Below are 22042 nucleotides of genomic sequence, written 5' to 3'. Positions count from 1 at the left end.
TCACGGGTGAAAGCGAGGCGTCCCCTGCGCTTCCCAAGTGCAGAGCTGGGAGGGAGAGGATGGCATGGTGACCCCGGAGAGCTGCTGCCGTGCTCCTGACCTCGCACACACATCCTCCCTCGCCATCCATCAGCGGGAAAAGCAAAATCCACAGTGCAGCCAGCAGCAGCTGCTTGCTGCCAAGCGCCTCCAGGATCCGGCACGAGCGCACCCGGCTGCCCAGCCACCGCCTGCTCCTGCAGCCACCCCTCGTGAGCGTAGGCAGAGGCCACCTGGAGCGACACCCGGGGGGGCAGGGGCCCACAGACGCTGGTGGGGCACAGACAGCACCCGTGCCCTGCACCCAGCCCACGGCCACCCGCAGGCACCTCTCCAAGCAGTGGTGGCCCAGGGCTTCTTGCTGCTTTTGGGGGCATGGCAGAGAGAGCAGCCGGACTCTTCTCCCCCGCCGCCGGCCGCAGCCCGCTCTGGCCCTGCTCTCCCGCGGCTGATGCTGCACGGGGCCGCTGCTGCGTGCTCGGTGTCCCCGACGGGTCTGCGCCGGCACCCTCCGCCGCCCACGCCCGCACGACCCTTGTCACGGGGCGTTGTCAGCACCCCTCTGTCCCCTAACCAGCACCTCCCCACGTCATGGTCTCCTCACCGCACCGCTTGAGGCCCTGGAAGAGGGACCGCCTGGTGAAGGGGCAACAGGGCGGCGCGACCCACCTCCCACTGCCTGAATCTCATCAGAGCCACGATGGCTGGCGACGCGCTGGCTCAGGGAACGAGGCACAGCAGGGTGAGCCTGCTTGCTTCGTATCGCCCGCTCGCCTGCTTCCCTTCGGTCGGCATCCAGGCCGCGACCTCCAACCCTTCCAGACTGGAACAAAATAAACTCCAAGCAATCCTCCACACCACACACACTCGCAAGCACAAAAGGGAAGGAAAAAAAACAATAGGAGGAGAAAAGTGAGTAGGTGATGTGGAAAGGAGAGGTGGCTGCACAAGTGAAGTGGAACGACAGGCACTGTGTGCTGCCAGATTGCCTGCCTGCCTGGAAAGGCCCAAAATTAATGCCATTGTTTTGCCACAAAAGAGGCAGCAAAGTAGCAGCAGAGGCCAGAGAACAATCCTAAACACCAAGCCCTAATTCACCCTCCAGTAACAATAAAAAGGAGGACGGAAAAGGCCAGAATGCTTCAGCTTAATTGGTAACCAAACGAGAGCGGCAGTTCCCAGAAAAGGAGCAGCAGCGTCTGCCCTGCACGAACACCCGCAAATCAGAAAAGCAAAGGAGAGGCCGGCGAGCCACGCGCACTCCATCCCCGCTTTCCGTCCCTTTGAGCCTGAGGCCATAGCAGGGCAGCGCCGGGGCCCCAGAAAGCTGAGGCTGAAGGGCTCGGGGCCCAGCGCGGGACCAGGGAGGCATTAAGTGGGGACCTACGCGGTGCACGGCACCAGCTCAGGAAGGCCAGGACACCCGGCAGGCCGACCAAAGGAAACCTGCGTCTGACGGCGTACGGGGAAGAAACAACATGGCGCGTGTGGAACAGCACAAAAAATTTAAACACTGTCATTTATTTAATGAAGAGGCCACAGATGAATAAAAAGGCTGAAGAGAAGGGGTAGGAAGAGGTGCCTACACAGAAAAGGAGAGGAAGATTAGGGCTGCTTGGTCTGAAAAAAAATAAGGCAGCCTCGAGAGGAGCATCCAAGGAAGGGAGCTGGACCAATACTCCTCCTCTCATCCTCCAGTCTCTGGAGGACTGACAATGAACATGGAAAAAATGCAAATTTGAAGCAAATACGGATATACTTTCTCATACAGCTCCCAATTAACCTTTGGAACTTGTGGCCTCAAGAAATCGAGGTCAAAACAAAATAGATGGCAAGGGCATCAAGATGTAGAAATTAGAAAAGCAAACTGACTATTTGGAAGAAATAGAAACCCTCTTGCTTAAGGGCATGAACTAAATTTTAGCAGGAATAAGGATGAGACCTTTATTTGAGGTAGGCTACTATTTGTTTACGGGTCCCCAAATTTCCTTCTGAAGCAGCCAGAGCGAGACATTGGCAGACGTGTTATTAAACAATCTCAAGTTTTTAGTGGAAAAATAAATGTGTGTGGTGGCTCCATCTTAGGCAGTTCTGAGGACTTCAGAGGATCAATAGGACAGACGGAAAAGGAAGCAAGCACGGTCGAGAAATGCAGGCAAATACCAGACCGCTAGCAAGTCTATAGGAGGGCGTTCTCCTGACGTGCACGTCGAAGTACACTTAATGGCAGTGAAAACACTGGAGTGGGTCAGGCCAGTTGTTTCTAGCCCTGTGCCAGCTTCTGTAACACCTTATTTCACAAATCATCTTACTGATAACGTATACAATCTCATTTTGCCTATGGCTCTTAAAGAAAAACAAAATCAATTTCAGAAACCAAGCTCCCTATCTCTTGCAGTTAAGTCTATAACCCCGACAAGTGAGCTGCAGGATAAGAATACTTTCCATTTTCATAATGCCTCCTCTGAACAAAGATCTCAAAGCACTTTTTTGTTTAGGTCAGACACTCTCCCTTCTCCAGTCCTGCCAGTTTAAGATAAAGACCATCAGACATATGCTCCTGCAGCAGAATGAAGTATGAGAGAATCAGGACAGGAAGAAGTCAGAAACAAAAAGGAAAGAAATTGATGCTCTGCAGGGATATTCCCTGAAGGGAGGAAAGGTGCAGGACATTCTCTTCCAGCACTGAGCATGACCCTGTGGGCTTGCACCAGCCTTTATGAACAAATGGTTCTCTTGTACAGGGCAACAAAGCCTACACTGTAACCCCAAATCAGCCTGTTAAGTGGTAACAAGCTTCAAATTCACCTTCCAAAGAGGACAGCGCATTAGCGTGCTGACACCAGTCTGAGTATGCAAGCTCTGGAAAAGTTCTCCCATGCTTGCTTTCTTCTGTGGAACTGCTTTGGCTGACCAGCTGTGAGAAGCCTGCTCTGGTCGCAGCAAGAAGTGGTACGGATGAGAGCACTCTCCTTGCAGGTTTGGCACTTGGAAGGACAGTTTTCTGTCTCTGAAGACCTGCAAGAAAGACCATGAGAAGGGACCCTACCTCTCCCTTCCAAGGATCGAAAAGCACATGGCAAATGTCAAGGAATTCAGTTTCACAACCACCTTGAAGACTAAGTAGATATTCTTTTTGTTCCATGGATGAAACCCTAAGCCGGGAAGTAACTTACTTCTATCGATGCATGTCAGAACTGTAAAGTTGTCCAGATTTCTGGAGTTTCAGTCCCATTTTTTTAACATTTCTGAGAAATGCTGAAACAAATTAGCAACATTTTTATCATCATCTGTAAATGAAAAATGTTTAAAACTCTGAGGACAAAGCTGAAGTGAGCTTAGTGTCTTTGCTAATGAAAGGCCCAGAGGTTGCTTCTGGACCCTGACTTACATCCTCCATAGACTCATGCAGTGACCTTTCCATTACTATTTGCATTAAAGATCTGGACTGGAGTTCTCACTGACAGTGAGAAGCTTTGTCCATCTCAGAAAACACATAGGCAGGTTCTGCTACAACCAGTGGTGCAAAAGCACCACAGGAGGAGGTCTGAAGGGATCTTGTCCTGCAATTTCCTCTCTGATGAAAAGATGGAGCTGGAGACCAGAAATCCAGTGTAAATGGATGCTCCTGTTTGAGGAACAGATTTAAAGTGTTCCTGTGTGAGGAACAGAACAGTGTCATAAAAGCATCCTTTGCATCCATCCCAACCATGTAGTCTCCTCTTTTGCAGAAAGTGTGGATTTGCTGTCTCCAGGACGCACTGTCACAGCCCAGGAGATCTGGTACCGCCTCAGCCAGTCTCAGGGACAGCTCTATGTTTAGAATGGCTCAGGCATCCTTTTAAAAGAAATTTTTTTTTTTTTTATAAAAAGCGCAACGTATTCAGGAGAAAGGGAAAAATACAGAATTACAGCTACACTGAGAGAGACTTTATCCAGTCTGTGTATATACCTCCCACATCCTCTTTCCCTGTTCTTCTTACACTGCAATGAAACTGTAGAAGGAAAATAAGCTTGGCATTTCTGCCTAGGAGCATCCTGCCAAACTGGACCATACGAGCTATCAGCTGCAGGGTGAGACCTTCAGAGGCAAGTCTGGGCTCCCTTTAGCTGGCAAGCTCTTGCCCACCACCTCCTGATGTCCTGCTGATGCTTCCTCCAGAAAGGAAACTGTAGTCCTTGGCCAGGACTGGTGCTATTGCAACACCTTTTTGGTGTCAGCATCAGAGAGGAGTCAGCCCCGTTCCTAACCCTGAACAGCAGTGGTCAGGAACACGGTCACAAGGCTGGAGGAGATGTCTGGTTCCAAGCACAACTTTCATTGTTATCCCCCATCACAGAAGTCAGCCAGAATTCTCGTTACTGACAAGATGTGCAGATGGGCAGGAAACAGCCGAGCCGAAGGGAATCCTGGAACCTCCCACCTCAAAGAGGTGCTGCCGTGGCACAAAACCTGAGTGTGCAGCCAAGGCAAACCCCATCCCAGGGAATCACAGAATCATAGAAGAGTTTGGGTTGGAAGGGACCTTTAAAGGCCATCTAGTCCATGAGCAGGGACATCTGCAACAGCACGGACTTCTGCAACAAAAAGTCGGAAGCAGCCGCAGCGCCCGACACTCCTTAAGGATGAGCCTGTACGACCGAGCGGAGACGACCCGGCAGAGCGCTGCACTCCCAAGCCTACTGGCGCTCTTCGGGAGTCGTTTGGAGAGACTCCAGGCCGCCACCACAGAGGTACCAGAATGAAGTGTGGCTGGAGCTCTGCCAGCCGCAGCAAAACCTGAGGTACCCCCCGGCAGGCTGGGGTCCTGCTCGCACTTCCTACCTCCTGGCACGGGCCCAGCACTCTTCTGCGCTGGCGCTGCACAAGCGGGCAGGCAGCGTAAGGCCAGGAAGGGCTGTCTGGTCGCTTCACCCCGCAGGACACTGGGGTACGGCCGCACCTCCGCACGAGGAGCAGAGCAAAATGCAGCAAGCACAAGCAGTGCTGAGGGAGCAGGTTGGAGGTTTGCTCTGCTTTGCGCAGAACCCGGCGAGGCAGTCGGTTTGAAGCAGAGTTCTCGTTCGGTACCAGTAATTAGCCCAGGAGTCAGCGACTGCCAAGCCCAGCTGCTGGACCCTGCCGTCCAGCAGCTCCGCAGCAAGGGCTCGAGCGTGAAGCCTGGCAGGCAGCTTTTCTCCGACGGCCCCTCCTCACCCTACTCCACTGCTTACAAGTTAAACATCCTCCTTGTCTTTGAACACAAAGCCTGTGCCCAGTTGAACATAACCGAACTTTTCTTTCTGCCACTGTCCCCACCTAATGTGTTACTGGGCAAATTAGTAGGAAAGGAGGTATCACGGTATCGGCAATTCTCCGTGCTGGAGCTCCAGTGCCTTTCAGCTCAGGTCAACAGCAGAACAGGAAAAGAGACTCTGAGCTAACATGGCAACAAAAGCATGCAAGTGAGGCAACCCTCTAAACTCATTAACCTGTTAACACAGAAGAAGGCGTGTTCATTCCAGATATATTTAATTTGAAGCCTAACAGTGTAGAAAGGAAGAAAATAGCAGTGCAGCAATGGCTAGAACAGTCAAACCTATAGGAAAGATACTGGAGATGAGCTGCTACCATGCAACACTATGGAGATGAACATCATAAATTAGGGTGGACAGTGGAGGAACAGTCACTGGAGCATGTGCGTCTAAGTTTTTGGAAGGTTTCTTTTTCTTCTTACCACCACACCATCAGAGCAGGGGGCTCAGACACAGCACCTGGGCAAGTGTGAGGTTTGGACAGAATTAGCACAGCCGTGCTGATGGGACTTTAAACATGAGCGGAATTTGCTGCTAATATGAATCCTGTGTCACTCACACTGACATCTAACCCTTCTCCAACACACCTTGAGACAGGGCTGCAGTACCTACTGCTGTTCAACCTGCAACGTCTTCAAAGCTTTACTGATTCACTCCAAAAAGGGAAAGCCCATCAGTCTTGAATTTAACCTGTACCACAGCAACAACCACCTTGAAATCCTCAAGAGAAGAGTTCCCTATGCTAAAACTGGAAGGAAGAGAGGGGAAAAGGGAAACAGGGAAGAGAAGCAGAAGGTGCAGCTGGCACCAGCAGCAGAGCTTTTGGTGACCAAACGCAGTACCAAGGGCGAGACCACAAGCAGAGGGACGCAACTCTTCTGCCCCAAGGAAACAGCAGCTGCTTGTGCTCGGGAGAGACGCTGCGCTCTGACAACCTGGTTTCAGTCTTGCTCCGGAGTTCGTTTTGATGGGGAGAAAAAAAGTAGAGTAGGAGGGGGACCAGGAGCTTCCCAGTGTTTTACTACAGCATCTGGTGATGTTTTCCCCTTTACTTTTCTTAAGTGGAGAGGGCTTTAAGATGCAGCTGAACAAGAAAAACATTCTGGAATAAGTCAGCCTTCAGAGCTTCCTCTCTTTCTGCGTAATGAAAGCCATGAGCTCCCAGTGACAAGTGCCTGCTGGAGCTAGATGGGGAGTTTATGAGATTCCTGCCACGTTTCAGTGATATTACAGCATGCCTTCGGTCTGCCTTCCCCAGCCCAGCTATCTAACCACTTCCTTCCCGCCAGGCGCCTCCCATTAGAGAGTTTCATTAAGCAAATGCTTGGGGGTTTGTGTGGATTTCTGTTACCCCCCACTTTATCAGGGGCACATGAAAAAAGTCATGATAAACTTTAATAAAAACAAAATTAAAATGATTAAACCTTTCATATCCTTTAGAGATTATCTATTCAATGCTGGTTGGTCAAAACCAACCCAGAGCTAGGGCACAACTGCTTTTTACTTTAAACTCAAAACCAACCCAAAAAAACAAATAACAAAGGCAATCTGCCTCTGCCAGATATTAAAGGGGAACCAGCTTTATCCCCGCATTCTGCGAAGCCAGACCTCAACAGTCCCATGGTGTCCCGTACGCACAAAGACAGAAAGACACTGCTAGGATGAGGACAGTGTTCTCCAAAACTTGGTGGGGGGGAAGGACATGAAGAGGGAACAGTTACAAATTGTGCTACAGAATAATACCAGGACAGAGAAGTCCCCTTCTGTGGACCTAGAAGTCCCCTAAATGGACTGACTTTCTTAAAGCACGTGGCTCTCTTCATGTCTTCAGACCTTCCAAAGGAGTAACTGTCTACAGCAACCCTGGCCCACTGCTGAGAGATGTACATTTGCTGGATTTTGATAGCCATTAAAGCAGTGTGAAACTAAAGCAGAACCAAAAATTTCCACCCGCCTCTCTGTCCAGCCACAAAGCAGAAAGCTTGCTTTCCTCCAGAGGAGACCCTGTGCAGAAATACCACAACTCCCATCAGGAACTAGCTGGAAAGGTAAAAGTTCCCTAAGCCATTCAATCCACAAAAAAATGAAAAAATTCCAAGGTTCAGCAGAACAACAAAGGGGAGAGCAACAAGCTGTCCTCCTGCTTTAAACGAACACACATGACATGAGACCTTGGAAAACAAGACAATAATCCTGCATGTGGGGGCATTCGGTGGGGGTTGGCAGAGGGATCAGAAATGCTGCGGGAAAGGGGAACTGCAAGTTTAATCAGCTTAACATACATCTCGCCAGAAGCTGTTTTCCTCTTTGTTGCTATTTCACGTATGTTATTGCACCATGGGTGAATGTTTTCTCAAAACAGGACAATAGTTTGTCTTACTCCCTATGTCTGAGGATGAGATGACAGAAACGGATTTCCTCTTCAGACAACAAAGCCGTTGCACACCCCCAGCTGTAGGAAACAGCCCCCGGCAAAAAGCTGGGTGCACGCGACACGGCACCCAACAGCCTTCCCGGCCCCTCGCAAGTGCCTGCAAAGCACATCCAGCGCTTGGACGACTCACAGTCCGATGATTTGGTTGGATTTACATGCAACACTTCAGAAACAAAGACTGAGCAGGCTGCTGCCTACAGGGGTTTACAGATAACATATTGGGAAAAGACAATATTGGGTTGTGGGGAGCGAGAGAGAGGTGAAAAGCCTGAGAGAAGCTCATGAAGCTGGGCAGCATTTGATGTTTGCACACAGGAGCTCAGACTGTCATTTGGGTTGGCAGATTATTAAATGTGTCAATCAAGGACAAGCCTGGAAATGGCAAGGGGAAGCATGTGAAACGAGGTTAGCTGTTAAACACCAGTGGAAGGAATCGCGTTTTGAGAGGGAGAGAGTGACTGGCAGCGGCACGAGACCAAAGGAACTCCTCCAGCCATAAGAGGCAGGGGCAGTGGGAGGAGACAGCGTGCAGAACATCATTTGGAACTCTTGCTTGCACCAGGTGGGAAATTTTACACCAAATTCCTCAGCATGCACCTCGCACATTGCTCTTCCCATGCCGTCTGCAAGGGCCACATGTTCCAGCCAGATTTCTGTGCCTCGCCAGCAGAGCGGAGCTGTAGTGTGCTTTTGGCTGGTAGACACTATGGTATAAACTCTGTGCGCTGGTCTCCTGCAGACATTGTACTAGTAACCTGCTTTGGGAAGTTTTTAATTGTTGTGTGCAATTAAGTCCCATGGAAAAGTGGAGAGTGGCTTACAAAAGCAAGCTAATTATTCCTTTCTGAAACCCCCCATTACCTCTATCAGATGTAGGAGAGTAACATGCATGTTTCTCCAGCATTAGCAATGACCATATTTCCTTTAATTGAGACCAAGTGGAGGACAGCAGATCTCAATAAATTTGAGTTATTTCAAGCAGGAAGAAATATAATTTGTCATTATCCATTTTCATGTCAAAAGTCTTAAAGTTCTACTGGAAGTACAGAGCCTGCAATCACAAAAAATCCACAAATGAAGTTTGTTTCACTTCAGTTTACAGATGGGCCAGTTGAAATTCCTAAGTCCAGGGCACAGCCACCAAGGGAAGGGAGGAACCAGAGAGCCTGGGCAGGAGAGAGGGGAATTCAGGGAGCAATGCCTCCGCCTTGAGGAAGAAGATAACGCCATCTGCCAGACTTCCAAGGCACAAATTGGAACTGACAGATGTGGCTGACATCAAGCCTCCCTTCGGTTAAATAGTAGAAACTTTTTGGCTAAGAGAAAGCCCTTCATACTGCAAACCACATCCTGAGTGTTTCATGAACAAATCTGCTCCCGATCACACAGGGACCCGCTTCCGTTCCTATTTACCATCACCCCTCTCCTGATGGCGATGCCTTCGCATCCCTGGTGCAGCTACCAGACTGCTTTTAAGAAAGAGGAACATTAGCGAAGTGTTTCATATGAGTCAGAGCGAAAACAGAGGTGCAAGCAACATATGAGCATCCAGCTGCCTGCAAGCACCACAGGCAGAGCCAAGCTGAGTTTGGGAAGAACTATTTTTAAACGACATGGGGTTTTCTCATCTGGCAGCTGCTCTAGCTATACCTCAGTTCTGTTTACATACTTGGGTTTCATTAAAAATTCACATCCTGATCTCAGTCTACAGTTTGCAGCCCTTCAGAAGGTCAAATACTGAAACACCAGGAAGACGCGGACAGACAGTGCAGCCGCCTCTGCTGGGGGGCAGAGGGAGGGCAAAACCGGGAGCCACGGGGTATCCCCTCCTCCCAGGCAGCTCTGGGAGCCGGCAGCTTTCACGGGGTTCCCAGCATAGCGCTTTAGAGTAAAGAACTGTAATCAACCTGTCTGGAGCGGGCAGCACTGGCTGGTCCCTGGCTGCTTGCTGGCAGCGTGAGCAGCGTGGCTGCTCTAGCAAGGCCGGGCACTGGCAGCCAGGCAGGCAGCGATCCTCCCGCTGACACCCGCTCCTGCCCCTTTCCTGCCCAAACAAAGGCACTTTTGACTGCGCTTGGCCCAGTTTAGCAACGACTTCCAGAGAGCCTGCCCTCACCCTTGACACGCGAGGGCCCCAACAATGGCTGTGTGTGTTGGAAGAGGATGGCTGCTAAGGATTCAGCAGAGATTAGCACGATTGCTGAAACAGTACATCCACCATAGGGGACGGGTTCTCTGCAGTGAAATGGGGAGACTGCGCATCGCTCTGCGGTATGCGTCAAGCAAAATAATTCTTCAAAAACTACAAGCGGTACCTCTGGCTGGCTTAGCCTGGTCTTAGGGGAAAACTCCCACCTCCACAAGGACAAAGAAGTTCTCCAGAAGTATATGGTCCTTAGAAAAAAACCCTAGAGCCACACAGAATAGAAGATACTATTTTACTTTACTTTTATAGCCTTCCCACAGATTTTCACAGTAAGGATACAAAGCTTTGTAAAATAGTCTATAGGATGACACACGGAGTTGAGAAATGGTCAGCATTTCCCACTAAATATTACATGGCTTTTCCATAAGTCATCTTATTCATCCCCCAAAGCTCTGTAACAGCTTCCAGCACAACTGTAAAGATCAACAAATTTGACTTTTTTGGGCTCACTTGCCATATTTTTTTTTGTTTGTTTTTCCAAAAGCATTCTCAACAGTCCCACAGATCGTGTCCAGACTATGGTACTCAAAGTGCCTTGGAAAACGAGAAGAAGAAAGGTGCACACCTTTTCTTTGCTGTGCTCTGCTCCCCCCTTGGACAACATGGGGCGGTCTCAGCCAGCTGCCCACCATGCCAGCCACAGGGGCACTGCACAGCTTGCCTGTACCAACACAACTCCTTGGCCATGCAAATTGTCCTCTGCATTTACATCTCCTAAAATCTCTGTTTCTCTTTAAAGATGCCAACAAATTCAGGGCTCATATGAGAAGATGATCAAAATGAAACTCCTGGGCGTCATAAAACTCTAAGTGGTCTCTTGCCTCAGCTCCGCCTGACCCTTCTGGATCTAGCTACTCTCCTGCGGCGTGCAAGCATGAAGTCTTTCTACCTGAGGCACCTCTGCTCGGGTCAAGCTTGCCACAAGCAACAGGACTTTCTCCCGACTTGAGTGTGGCAGACCCTGGCCCGTGCCGCTGCACGAAGCAGCAGTCCTGGGCCAGGGATGCTCAGGACTCCGGAGCAGGTGAGGATCGTGGACGTCTGACATTTGGTCTGATGGACTTCAGTCCTACAGAGTGGGAAGAGCGGGCGCAAACCCCACTCTGCTCCTCCCACAGGAGGACAGCTATGGAAAGGGAGAGCAGATGGAGATGGAAAATAGGAGGAGTCAGGAGAAACAGGTAAGGGAGGAAGCAGATTAAATACGAACAGCACTGGCCTACGGAGAAACAGGCTCAGCAGCTGGGGCTGTAACAAATCCACACTCGTGTGGACGGCACGCAGAGCGATGCAACAGGGTGAGCAGGGGGCTGCGTACAGCCCTGTGCAACACGTGCCAGAGGCGAAGCACCAGTCCCGCTCCGGACCAGCTGCTCCGCGCGCGGCTGTCCACATCATAGAACGGGCTGGCTGTACTCGATGCCTTCTAGAAGGAAACACTTTCAAAGCCAGAATGAAAATTTGGTGCAGGTTGTTTCACTCTTACTTCTTTCATTATCTAATGAATCATAAGTGCATCCACCCCTACATCTTGAGAATGTTTTGGTTTTTATTATGGGTTTGTGTGGTTTCTTCTTCTTTAACCCCCCCTCATTAAAAACCAATTAGCTTATGGGTAACGTTATACAGATGCAGCAAGGGGCCGACATCTGCAGTGGCAGCAGCCCAGATACTACAGCAATAGACGTCCAAAAATACCCCACAGAGGAAACACTTCCCCCCCCCATTCTTTCTGATCAACAAAACAGCTGAACGTCCAGCCTGGGCCCACTTCCCTGTCTCCTGCATAATTAGCACACTTCTCAGAGCAGGCAGAAAAGTTTAATTGTCTTTAATTATCTAGTTCAAGGAGGATTGGGTTTCTTGCCTGATGTCCATATGATTTCCCTGCCAACGACTTCATCATCCCTTTACTGGAAGTGAAGTGTAGCTTCTAAAGCTCTCTCCCATAAAAGACACAGAAGTTTCAGTGAAGGCTGTGCTGCTGGCACCGGCAGAGACAAAGGTCCTTGTGTCTACAAGGCTGTTGCTTAGGCTGCTGCATGTGTTTTCTGCGGGGTGGGAGGGAATGAGTTGCCAACTAATATGCAATCAAGAACCATCACAATTACAAATGTAAATGAACAGGCAATTGGCACTGACCTTTGTAGATTATTAGAGGACTAATTAAGGTATGATCAGATACTCTCTTCCAACAGATTGAGATGCATCTACACGAGGAAATAGCTATACACCGCCCCAGAGACAGCAATGCCTTCTACATGCTTGCACACACCAGTGAGTAAGTACTCATAGACAGACACGGTGTTTAACCCCGGCACAGAGCAAGCAGGATGGAGCGGGAAGGGGAACGAGGCAACTCCACTCACTCAGTCTGCGCCGTCCCACTTAACACAAGGCTACGGTATGAGGCTGGGCTACCTTTCATTACTGCAACCACCAGTTCTATTTAAAGCTGGGGATGAGCAGGTTGGCACAAACTGGACGAAGTTAGGGAAACAAAAAAGCGATCATCTTTCAGCATTTCCAGCAAAGCCACAAGGGTATCCAGCAGCAGCGGGAGCAATCGTGGATGCCGTGTGCCGGCACCTCGCCTCGGGTCACAGCTGGCCCAGGGGTCTGCCCTGGATGCAGCAGCCCCTGGCTGGACACCGCTGTCCCCTGCCAACTGGGGACCCCTTACAACACGATCCCTCATGCCTGCTTTCAGTCACAGCACACCAGAGCAGAGAGTGAGGAGAGTGGTGTTCCCCGCCAGCAAACCAGCAGCTGCCCAGCCGGACCAGCACAAGAAGGGGACAGTTTTCTGCCAGCTCAGCCTGCCCTGAGCACTCGCAGTTCCACAGGGAGAGAAGACGGGCGCCTCTCAAGGTCGTGCTCAGGGCCCCCGCCTTACCTGTCGGGTTTCGAGCATCGCCCAGGACGGGGTGTCCCCAACCTCCCCAGGCAGCCGGCCCAGGGCCAGGCCACCTGCCCAGGGAGGGCTTTTGCAGAAGGTAGAAAAGTTGTGAGGACTGAAATGTTTTAAGAGTCCTCAGAAGGAGCAATGGTAACAAAAGGAGAATCACTGTGGAAAAAAATGCAAGCTGATACTGTATTTGAAGGGAAACCAAACTCAAAACAAATATAATTAACTGGAAGGGGAGAGAGAATCACGGCGGTGAGTACCAAGGAGTAACAGCAGCATCGAAACAAACCACTGCACTTGTAATGCAGCAAAAAAAGGCAGTATCCCTTCGGGCACCCAGAGAGAGACGGATCACAGATCAGAAAAGCACTTTTCTGCTCACAGTGTCGGAGCACAGGGAAGACTTTCTCATGCTATGTATTACCACCAGAGACTCCTCATCAAAAGGCAGTAAGGAAAGTCCACCTTGCCCTCAGAAAAAAACAGTAAGAAACAACCAGGGATACAGGAGAGACACCACCATTTTATACAGGAGGAAGAAACGCAGAAAGCCAGCCGCAAGCCCGAAGCACAGCCCTGCCACGAAGGCAGAGCGTTTCCCACACTGGCAGCGTGGTGCCAGGAAGAGCCGCCAGCAAAGCCTCACCAACCACCAAGCCCACCGCCGAACACACCAGCAAGGCTCAAAACCAGCAAAGCCCAAACAAGTCAGGAGAGTAAATGTAAGCCTAGGTATGTGTGTATTCCTGCTACATGTCACCGACACCCAAAACTACAGAAAAATAACAGCCAGCTAAATAATAAACAGCAGCAGCATTTTTGAAGGCTGGAAGTTTAAATGTCACAGAAAGAAGGGAAGGATCAGCCTGTTCCAGGCAGTTCTTTTTACGCATGAAGAAATTACATCGAATAAATCAAAGCCAAGAAACAAATTACCATCGTGCCTTGCAAGGAGCCGACCTTGCTGCCTGCGATGACCACCCGTGGGTGCCGGGCGATGCCCCCGCCCGCTCCGACGCCCCGGGGCGCAGGCACCAGCCTGGGCACCAGCCAGCACCCGCCCGGGCAGCGCGGCTCCGGCTTGCCTTCCCTCAGGATATGTCCTCAGCCTAGCCCGGGTCTGGGGCCACCTCGCTTTATATTGCAGTTGATGTCCTGATACCGTAACGGGATCAGAATAAACGGGAGACGAAAGCGTCCGTTCTCCCCCACAGGGGCATCGCAGCTTCTCACCCAAACCCGACTGCCAGTGCCGCGGGGACAACCGGCCGGTGCCCGCGGCCGGCGGGTGCGCCCGCCTAGCCTCACCCGACAGCAGGCTGCAAGGGTGCTTGCGGTGAAGTATCTCGGGTCAAAGTGACCTGCAAAACAGATCAGAGGTTTCCTCCTTTTGCATTCTAGAGTCTTGTTCTTACTTGTATTTTTAACCTTTGAAATAAAATATGAAAATAGATTCTTAGGGTCTTGTTTGCTGTCAGTTTTTGATGACCAACGAACAAACTTAAAGGAAATTATCTTGAGCCATTTGAAGAAGTAAAATATTTGTAAACCGATACTTCCTTTCAGTGACTTGTCAAGCCTTTTAGTTAAAAAAAAACCCAAACTTTTTTTTAAATGGTCAACAAATCCTTCTCCCTCTCAGCTAGTCAGCTTCTGCAGTCTTGGTACCTGCAATGTCATAATTCTGGTGGACCTACAGGGAAAGATAAGGTTTCTGAAGTAAAAGACAAGGTAAACAAAAATTTCTGAAGGAAACAAAGATTTTCAAGATTGTTCCGTGTATCACAAAAGGGCACAGATGGTTTCTCCTCTCTGTTCATCTTGCTTTTAAGAAAACTCACAAACCATACAACACTGGTCAACATATCCTTTTGAAATCTGAATGTTTGTCTACAGCAGAGCACCGCATAGAAGCAGAACGGCTGTAAGAGCTGCTGTCCCCCCCGGGATGGTGCGGCAACCACAGCACGCTTTCACTGTCACCGTGACCTTTGGGAAAGCGTATTCCATGTCCTCGACTCCACTGGGCTCCCAAGTTCACAGATCGGTCACTTTTTTCCGTGAGACTGAATTTAACTCTTAATGAAAAATTTCCTGTTTTACTTTTTGGGTGTTTTGCAAGCATTTCAGATCCTTGTTACAACATGCGTAACAGCAACACAACCCAGATCTTAATTAAAGAGACATTTCTAAGACCCACACGTATTCTCCTCCAGCTGGTGCGGCTTTCCTTTCTCAGCGCCTGTAAGCTAAGATCACTCTCCTTGTCTCTATGTGCATTAACTGCAGAACGCCAGTTCCTCAGAGCACTTTTGTGTTAATATTTAGCCATTTCAACAGCAGTCATGGAGGAAAGTCCTGGTTGAAGCTGAGATGAGGGTTGTGAAGGGCTTCTCTGGCATCCCCCCAGCTCCAGCATCTTCACATCCCTGAGAGCACATGTACCAGCCAACTCGGGCAAGCTCTCCTCCTCCTCCCTCCAAAGAATGCTTTTTCCTAACATAAAAAACTTCTTAACTTTCTAAATGATTAAACAAACGACGATTTCTGTCTTGCCCAGCCTAACTGTCCCCTTTAACACAAACTTTCTCTTGCTAAATTCACAGCTGCAGTCCCTCCCCTATCATCTGTCCTTTCTGCATGAGCAAATGCTCCATCCAAGTCCTTCATTTTATGCACCTTGTCAAGAGGAGACATGGAAAACAGAAAAAACCTCACCCCTTCTCCTGCCCACCCCTCTCAACCAGCTCCTCATCCTGATCCAATGTGGCTGAAATACTAGAAATCAATAAATAAGCTGGGACAAGTTCGCACTGGCACTTAGGACATCACTTGACACACTGCAAGATACCTACAAAAAGTATAGTATACTAGATCGTTAGAGTTGTCCAAATCTGATGGTATCTTTAGACGCTCACACAATATTCCACTGTTGAAGACGCTAAACGAACGAACATACACACTTCTGCAAGTCAAACTTGCATTTAGCCCCACTGGAACAGAGGGGAGCACTTGCAAGGACAAACAAAGCCCGCGCGCAAGTACTGGTGCTTCAGAGCCACCACCCATAAGCCCCGTGAAGCAGAGCTGCGCAGGATGCCGCAGGTACACGGGGTCAGGTCCTACCTCAGGGCAGCGGGGACTTCTGTAACATATCATTGATAAGCAATAAGCTTCCTCCCCACATCAGGGGAGAGAAACCAGAGAGTGACCGAGCTTGCCGCAAAACTCCACAGAGAGTCTGATGCTGCTAGTCAAATCCTGTGACGCAGAGGAGCCAAGAGCCCAACCTGCTCGTGCAAGGCAAGCAGCACTCACCAGCCTCAGCAGCTGGACACTTCCGGATGGTGAAGATCTGTCCCAGGTCTTCTTCTTCTTCAGGGAGACCCTTCTGGAGGCGCTGCAGCTTACGTAGGCTTTCACTCCGCTGGTGTTTCATGGAGCGCACGTGCTGGATAAGGTTCAGCTTGGCCTTGGTGGAGTAGTTACAGAGGACACAGTGATAGTAGCAGCTTTCACCCTCAATCCCGCTCTCGTGATGCTGAAGGTGCTGTGAAGAACAAAGCAGAGAGATGTGAATTTCCTCTATCATCTCCAGTCTCCCTGAGTTAGTCCACCATAAACTGCTAAAAGCCACCTGGGAATTAAGTAAGAAACCGCTTTCTGACAAAGACACAGTAAGATCAAGCCTGTTTATTCTCAAGGCACCACACACTCTCTTGCTTAGAAGCAAGAAAAACATAACACACTGAAACGAGCACAGAAGCAAAAATCGAGATAGGCAACATCATCTCCTTCACTGAAAGAAAATAGCAGATCCAACATTAACACCTATTCACGACCTACACATGGCTAATTCTTTCATATTTAAAGCTTATCCTGGGAGGGGATCCAACTTCACATCAAACAGATAAAATTAAATTTGATAAATTCTCATTGAAAACTAAGAAGAATTAAACCAAAGCAATCCTAGAACACAATGAACCCATTAGATCAAGAGGTCTTGGAAACAGCATATAGAAGCGTAGCGTGGAGCATGTGCTATCCTATCCATCATCTAGTGCTCTGTTCCCTGGCACCTAGGTTCTACTCCCTTGGATCTGGAAGAAAGCAGCAGCCTGGCCTGGAAGATGGCTGTGACAGTGATCCAGACTGAAAAGCCAATGATGAGCATGCAGCTGGGTATCGCTTGGAAAAAAAATCCCGTCACTCTCTGAAGCTGTGCTATCGCAGCCAATATAGCTAATTCAAGAGTATTATACCTTGATTATTTGACAAAATCTATCAATCGTCTGGCACAGAGGTCCATGCCGCTAGGGAAACGAATAGCTATTTTATGTCACGGATCCCAAGGACGCAGCAATTATTTCTTAAAAACAGAGGGAAGAATTCACTGCTTACAGCTACGTTGGCTGCCACTGCACAGCCGCTCTGCGTTCAGTTTGGGCAGTGGCAGGGCTGAGAGTTCACGGTGACTTTCCCAACTCCCACAGCAAGGTATTATCACAAGTCGAGGAAAAACGGGTACCAACGTCAAATGACATGAAAGACTCCTCAGTGAAGGCCACTTGGCATTTCCGCCGCATGCCTACATTTCAGCTAAGCAATAATCCTTGCCAGCTCCTACCATCCAACCTCAAGACCTCTTTTTGTCTTCTGGGTCATCTCATGAAACTCCTTCCTCTCCACGCACTTCGCCCAAGGCACCTAAGTAAGGTGATTTGGACGTGATCTCAGGGTTTGTCAATCAAAAATATTGCCTACGTGCACCCAGGAGCTTCTGATAAAAATTCTGACGTGTATTATCTCAGTTACAGCTAAGATAAGATTAAAGACACATATTACCCAGCACTGTGTGCTTAGCTAACACGGAGGAAGGAGAGCCCTCTGAGTCTAGGAATGATTAAAAATAGGATAGGAGCTGATGCTGAAGCTTCTGATTGGAAGGACGAGGGAAGAGAATAAATGTATTCTAGATCTGGCTAATTAGACTAGCCTCTTTTGGGATCGCGATGTATTTAATTAAATTCACTGTAATATTTGAAGAATCCACTAGGGTACTAATCCCACTGGTGCCCTCAAAAGATTTTTTGCTGTCTTCCCTCATAAGAACTCCTTCTCCCTCTCATTTCTATTGTTTGCATGCATTACCCTCTTCCCGAGCCAGAAAAAGAGAAATGGCTAAAGGCATAAAAAGCTAAAGTGAGCGAGCCAGTTGCAAGAGCCATGCGACCGGCTTAACCAGCCTCGCTCTGCCCGGCTTAGATCCGGCCTCTGCAAAAAACCCTCCCCGCTGCCCCGTCTCACTGCAGGCCGGGGGTCTCGCTCCAGGAGACGTGCGACAAGCCCCTTCTCCCATCAGTCGAGAGGCGCATCAGGGAAGCCTCCGTCCTACAAACACCACATTCGGGCTCAGGAAGCGCCAACGGGCTCAGTACCAGCTTCTGCGAGAAGGCAGAGGAAACCCCCAGTGAGCAATTAGAGAAGAATCTGGTCACGGGTTCAAGGAAGTATTAAGGACATGGTATCTGTGGGAACCAGAGGCACAGTCTGTACTGCTCTCATTTAAAAGGGAATTTTAGGAAAACATTTGTTTTAAACAGTTTAATAAACGTGTCTTATTTTCTGCTCTTCTTTTGCTCCCACTCCATGCATGTTCAAATACCCCTTCTGCTTGGGTCAGCTTCACCTGCCTGTCGCACTGGAGGAGTCAAGACCTGAGGGTGCCAACACCACCAAGTCCACCGCGGGCACGGCACGGCATCGCACACCTGCCTCTGACTCACGTCGGTCTTCCCACAGAGGAAAGGAGCAGGCCAGAACAAGACAACACGACGGACGAGCAAGTATAGCTGTGAGCTGCTGGAAGTGATGAAATGCTGGACAAGCGTAGTTATTGTCCATCACACTGTTAAGCTTTCCCCTTGTGAGAATTTATCCGTATCCCAGAAAACAAATTCAAAATATTAAACCAGAACCTTCTTAGAAGACAAATCAACTTGAAAATCAAAGGGATATATTGTTCCTAGGAAAACCGACCAACTTCTGTCAGAGAACATCGATTTCTGCAAGTCTGGGGAGGGTGTTTGCCCCCTCCCTCTCAACGATAGGAAACTTCCAACATCTGGTTCTTCACGCATGGCATGCAAAATATTGATCAGGTTTAGTCAAAGCTCCACTTTAAATCAGAAACAGACAGAGGAACGCTCTGATGGAAACCATATGGCTCACAAGTACAGCTTCCCGGGGGATGCGGGCTGTTCCTGTACGTACGCTAACCGCAGCACAACACCGTGCTGCTCACAACACCTATTCCTGCACACAAATCAAACCAAATCCGGCCCGTTTTCCCTTCGGGAAGTGCTCCGGTCTGTGGGCGAAGCTGCGCTCTCGCTCTGCGGCACGGTCATTAGCACAGGAGGATCCTGCCCAGAGACCTCATTTCCTCCATTTGCCGTAACCCCTGCACCACCTGCCCCCGACCTTCACCACAGACCTTCCCTGTGGAACACCGGTCCCTCACCAGCTGCAAACACCCAGGTTTGGAAATTTCATCTCAACATCAAGAGCTATCCACCACGGCTCTGCCCCGCGCGCCCCAGGGTGGTCTACCCCGGCAGAGCCGCACCGCAGCGGGACAGCAAAACGTTCCTGAGCCGGGGAACAGCTGTCAGGGAGAGCCGCGGCCGCGCAGCCAGCCTGGCCCCGCAGAGGAGGTGCCGCCAGCCACCGTCGCGCCAGCTGCCGGAGCCTGTCGCTTCTGGTGAGGGAAACGCTCTTTCAGGGTGACTCTGTACCAAACCACGCTCGCCGGGGTGGCCGGACCCACGCTGGTAGCCGGGGTGGATTCAGCCCTGTCCCACAGGACTGCCCCAGGAGCATTCTGGGACGGTTTAGGGAGTATTGCATATCGACTTCCCCCTTCCTGTGGGTTTGGCTGGAAGAAGCCGGCATATTGGGAGGATCTGAACACGAAGACAGTTTAAATAAGCAAAAGAAAAATTAAAACTTGTGCTTATGTGCACCGCAGAGCACTGGGGCCTGCAGACAGCAATCGACCCCTTTGGGGCACGCACCGCGTACAGCCCCCGGCCCCCCAAACAACGGAGGAAGAAGAGGGAGGCGCCGGCACGCAGGCGGTGTTCCCACCAGCGCGGCCCGTGGCCGTCAGCGCGGCCATCAGCCAAGGCAGGGGAAAGGGGTACGGAGGGCGCGGGCGCAGACCGGCGAGGCGCCTGTGCGAGCACCAGTGAGCGGGCATGTGGTGGCACAAGCTGACCCATGCCCGACTGATGGGCTGACTTTCCAGCCCTCGCTCTCTAACATCTGGTGTGGAGTTGTTTTCTTCTAATAAATAATAGCATAATGAATGTTCATAGTGTATGACAATGGAAATCTAATTTTTAAAGAAAGTAAGGAATGATGCTATATTCAGCTTTTCTTTCTCTCCACCTCCGTCTTTCAAATACTCCAAATTTTGTTTATTTTACCATCTATCTCTTCCCCACCTAACATTGCCTCACCCACAGTATTCTTCAATAGTCATGGAATTTAATGAAACAGCTGTATTGAACTGTCTGACTGCAGACAGTCCTCCTCGCTCCCATGCCATGCACCCAGACTACGTTCTTTGGAGTGGAGACTGTCGTAACCAGGACTGAGGATCCACGTTGCTACTATTAGAGAAGTAATGAACTCTCCTGGTGAATACCTTTATAGGTGCTACTGTAGTTAATGTTGGCCATTTAATCCAAATTCTAAAAACTTTTTGTCCTGGTTTCAGCCAGGATAGAGCTGGTTTTCTTCACAGAAGCTGGTGTGAGACTGTGTTTTGGATTTGGGATGAGGAACTGTTGATAATGTGCTGATGTTTTGGGTTGCTGCTGAGCCGTCAAGGACAGTCCAGCTTCTTGTGCTGGCCTGCCAGCGAGCAGGCTGGGGGTGCACGGGGAGCTGGGAGGGGACACAGCCGGGACAGCTGACCCAGACTGGCCAAAGAGATATTCCCTACCATCCGACGTCATGCCCAGTACATAAACTGGAGTTGGCCGGGGGGCGGAAATCGCTGCTCGGGGACGGGCTGTCGATCACGGGGTGGTGAGCATGTTCTGTATTGGGCCTCACTTTTTCTTGTACATTCCTTTGTTGGTATTATCATTATTGGTCCCTTCTTTCTTTCTGTCCTATTAAACCGTGTTTATCTCAACCCACGAGGTTTTTCCTAATTCTCTCCCCCGTCCCACTGGGGGAGGGAGAGTGAGCGAGCGGCTGTGTGGTGCTTAGTTGCCGGCTGGGGCTAAACCACGACACTTTTGTATGTCTTTTAAATTTTAAAAGATGTTAAATCACTATCTGCTCAAAACCTCTTCTGTATTAAGTTTATCACAGACACCGTGTAAACAGCCCGACTGCTACAGTAACATGAACAGAGAATCCTCCCTCCAGGGCTCTGCTGCCAGAAGGCACAATGTTGTTTTCCAAACCCTATTTGCTGTGTTGGTGGGTCAGATATTGTTCTGGGGGATATCTGAACCGTAACCCTAGCTCACTAGGGAGACACAATAACCGCTTTGAACCATCTTGTACTTTTGATGTTTATTATTCATTAGAAAAAAAGCCCAATTTCTACACAATCTTAACTTCATCTTGCATAATGCTTCCCCTTTGGAAGGCCCTGAAAGCTGCTAAGGATGAACCCACACCGGTAACAGCGGGAATCTCCTAAGCACTTGGGCCACAAGCCGTAAGACCAACCATTTCTGCAAGTGGGGAGATGCCACCTCCATCCTCAGGAAGTCTCGCTGGTACAAAAAGCAGTAGAACATGTGCAAAAACTCTCTGCAGGCGCGAGGATGGCCCCCTTCTTCTGCAGAGCTCAAAATGACAACAAGCAGTAGAAAGAAACTCCATAGCTGCCCCCCACAAGGAGCAGCTCTCCTGCTCCCCTCTCCGGCGCGCATGGATTTCCTGCTCATACTGAGGTGTCTGTAAGTAGGAAAAGCAGGTGAAGTAACAGGCCTGGGGGCCAAAACCCAGAGTGGGAAAATCATCTCATGAACTCCACGCAACAAGCAGAGGACCAACGCTAACAAAAAGAAAACCCTTCCTCACCACCCGCTGGCTAACAGGATCACCAGCCGCAGCAGTGACCCGGATCCTA

The 22042-nt window shown here is 49.8% G+C and overlaps 1 protein-coding gene across 1 annotated transcript in view; it reads right to left on the bottom strand.

Moving 5' to 3' along the window:
- Positions 1-22042, bottom strand: part of ZFHX3 (zinc finger homeobox 3) — a 110066-nt gene that overhangs the window by 57711 nt on the left and 30313 nt on the right. Inside the window, exon 3 of the mRNA XM_082005774.1 lies at positions 16201-16432. Coding sequence (XP_081861900.1) covers positions 16201-16432 — 232 coding nt within the window. The remainder of the gene's footprint in view (positions 1-16200; positions 16433-22042) is intronic.

Source organism: Phaethon aethereus (genome assembly GCF_964289735.1).
Source record: "Phaethon aethereus genome assembly, chromosome: 13".
Taxonomy (NCBI): Eukaryota; Metazoa; Chordata; class Aves; order Phaethontiformes; family Phaethontidae; genus Phaethon; species Phaethon aethereus.
This window is presented reverse-complemented; position numbering and strand designations above follow the sequence as displayed.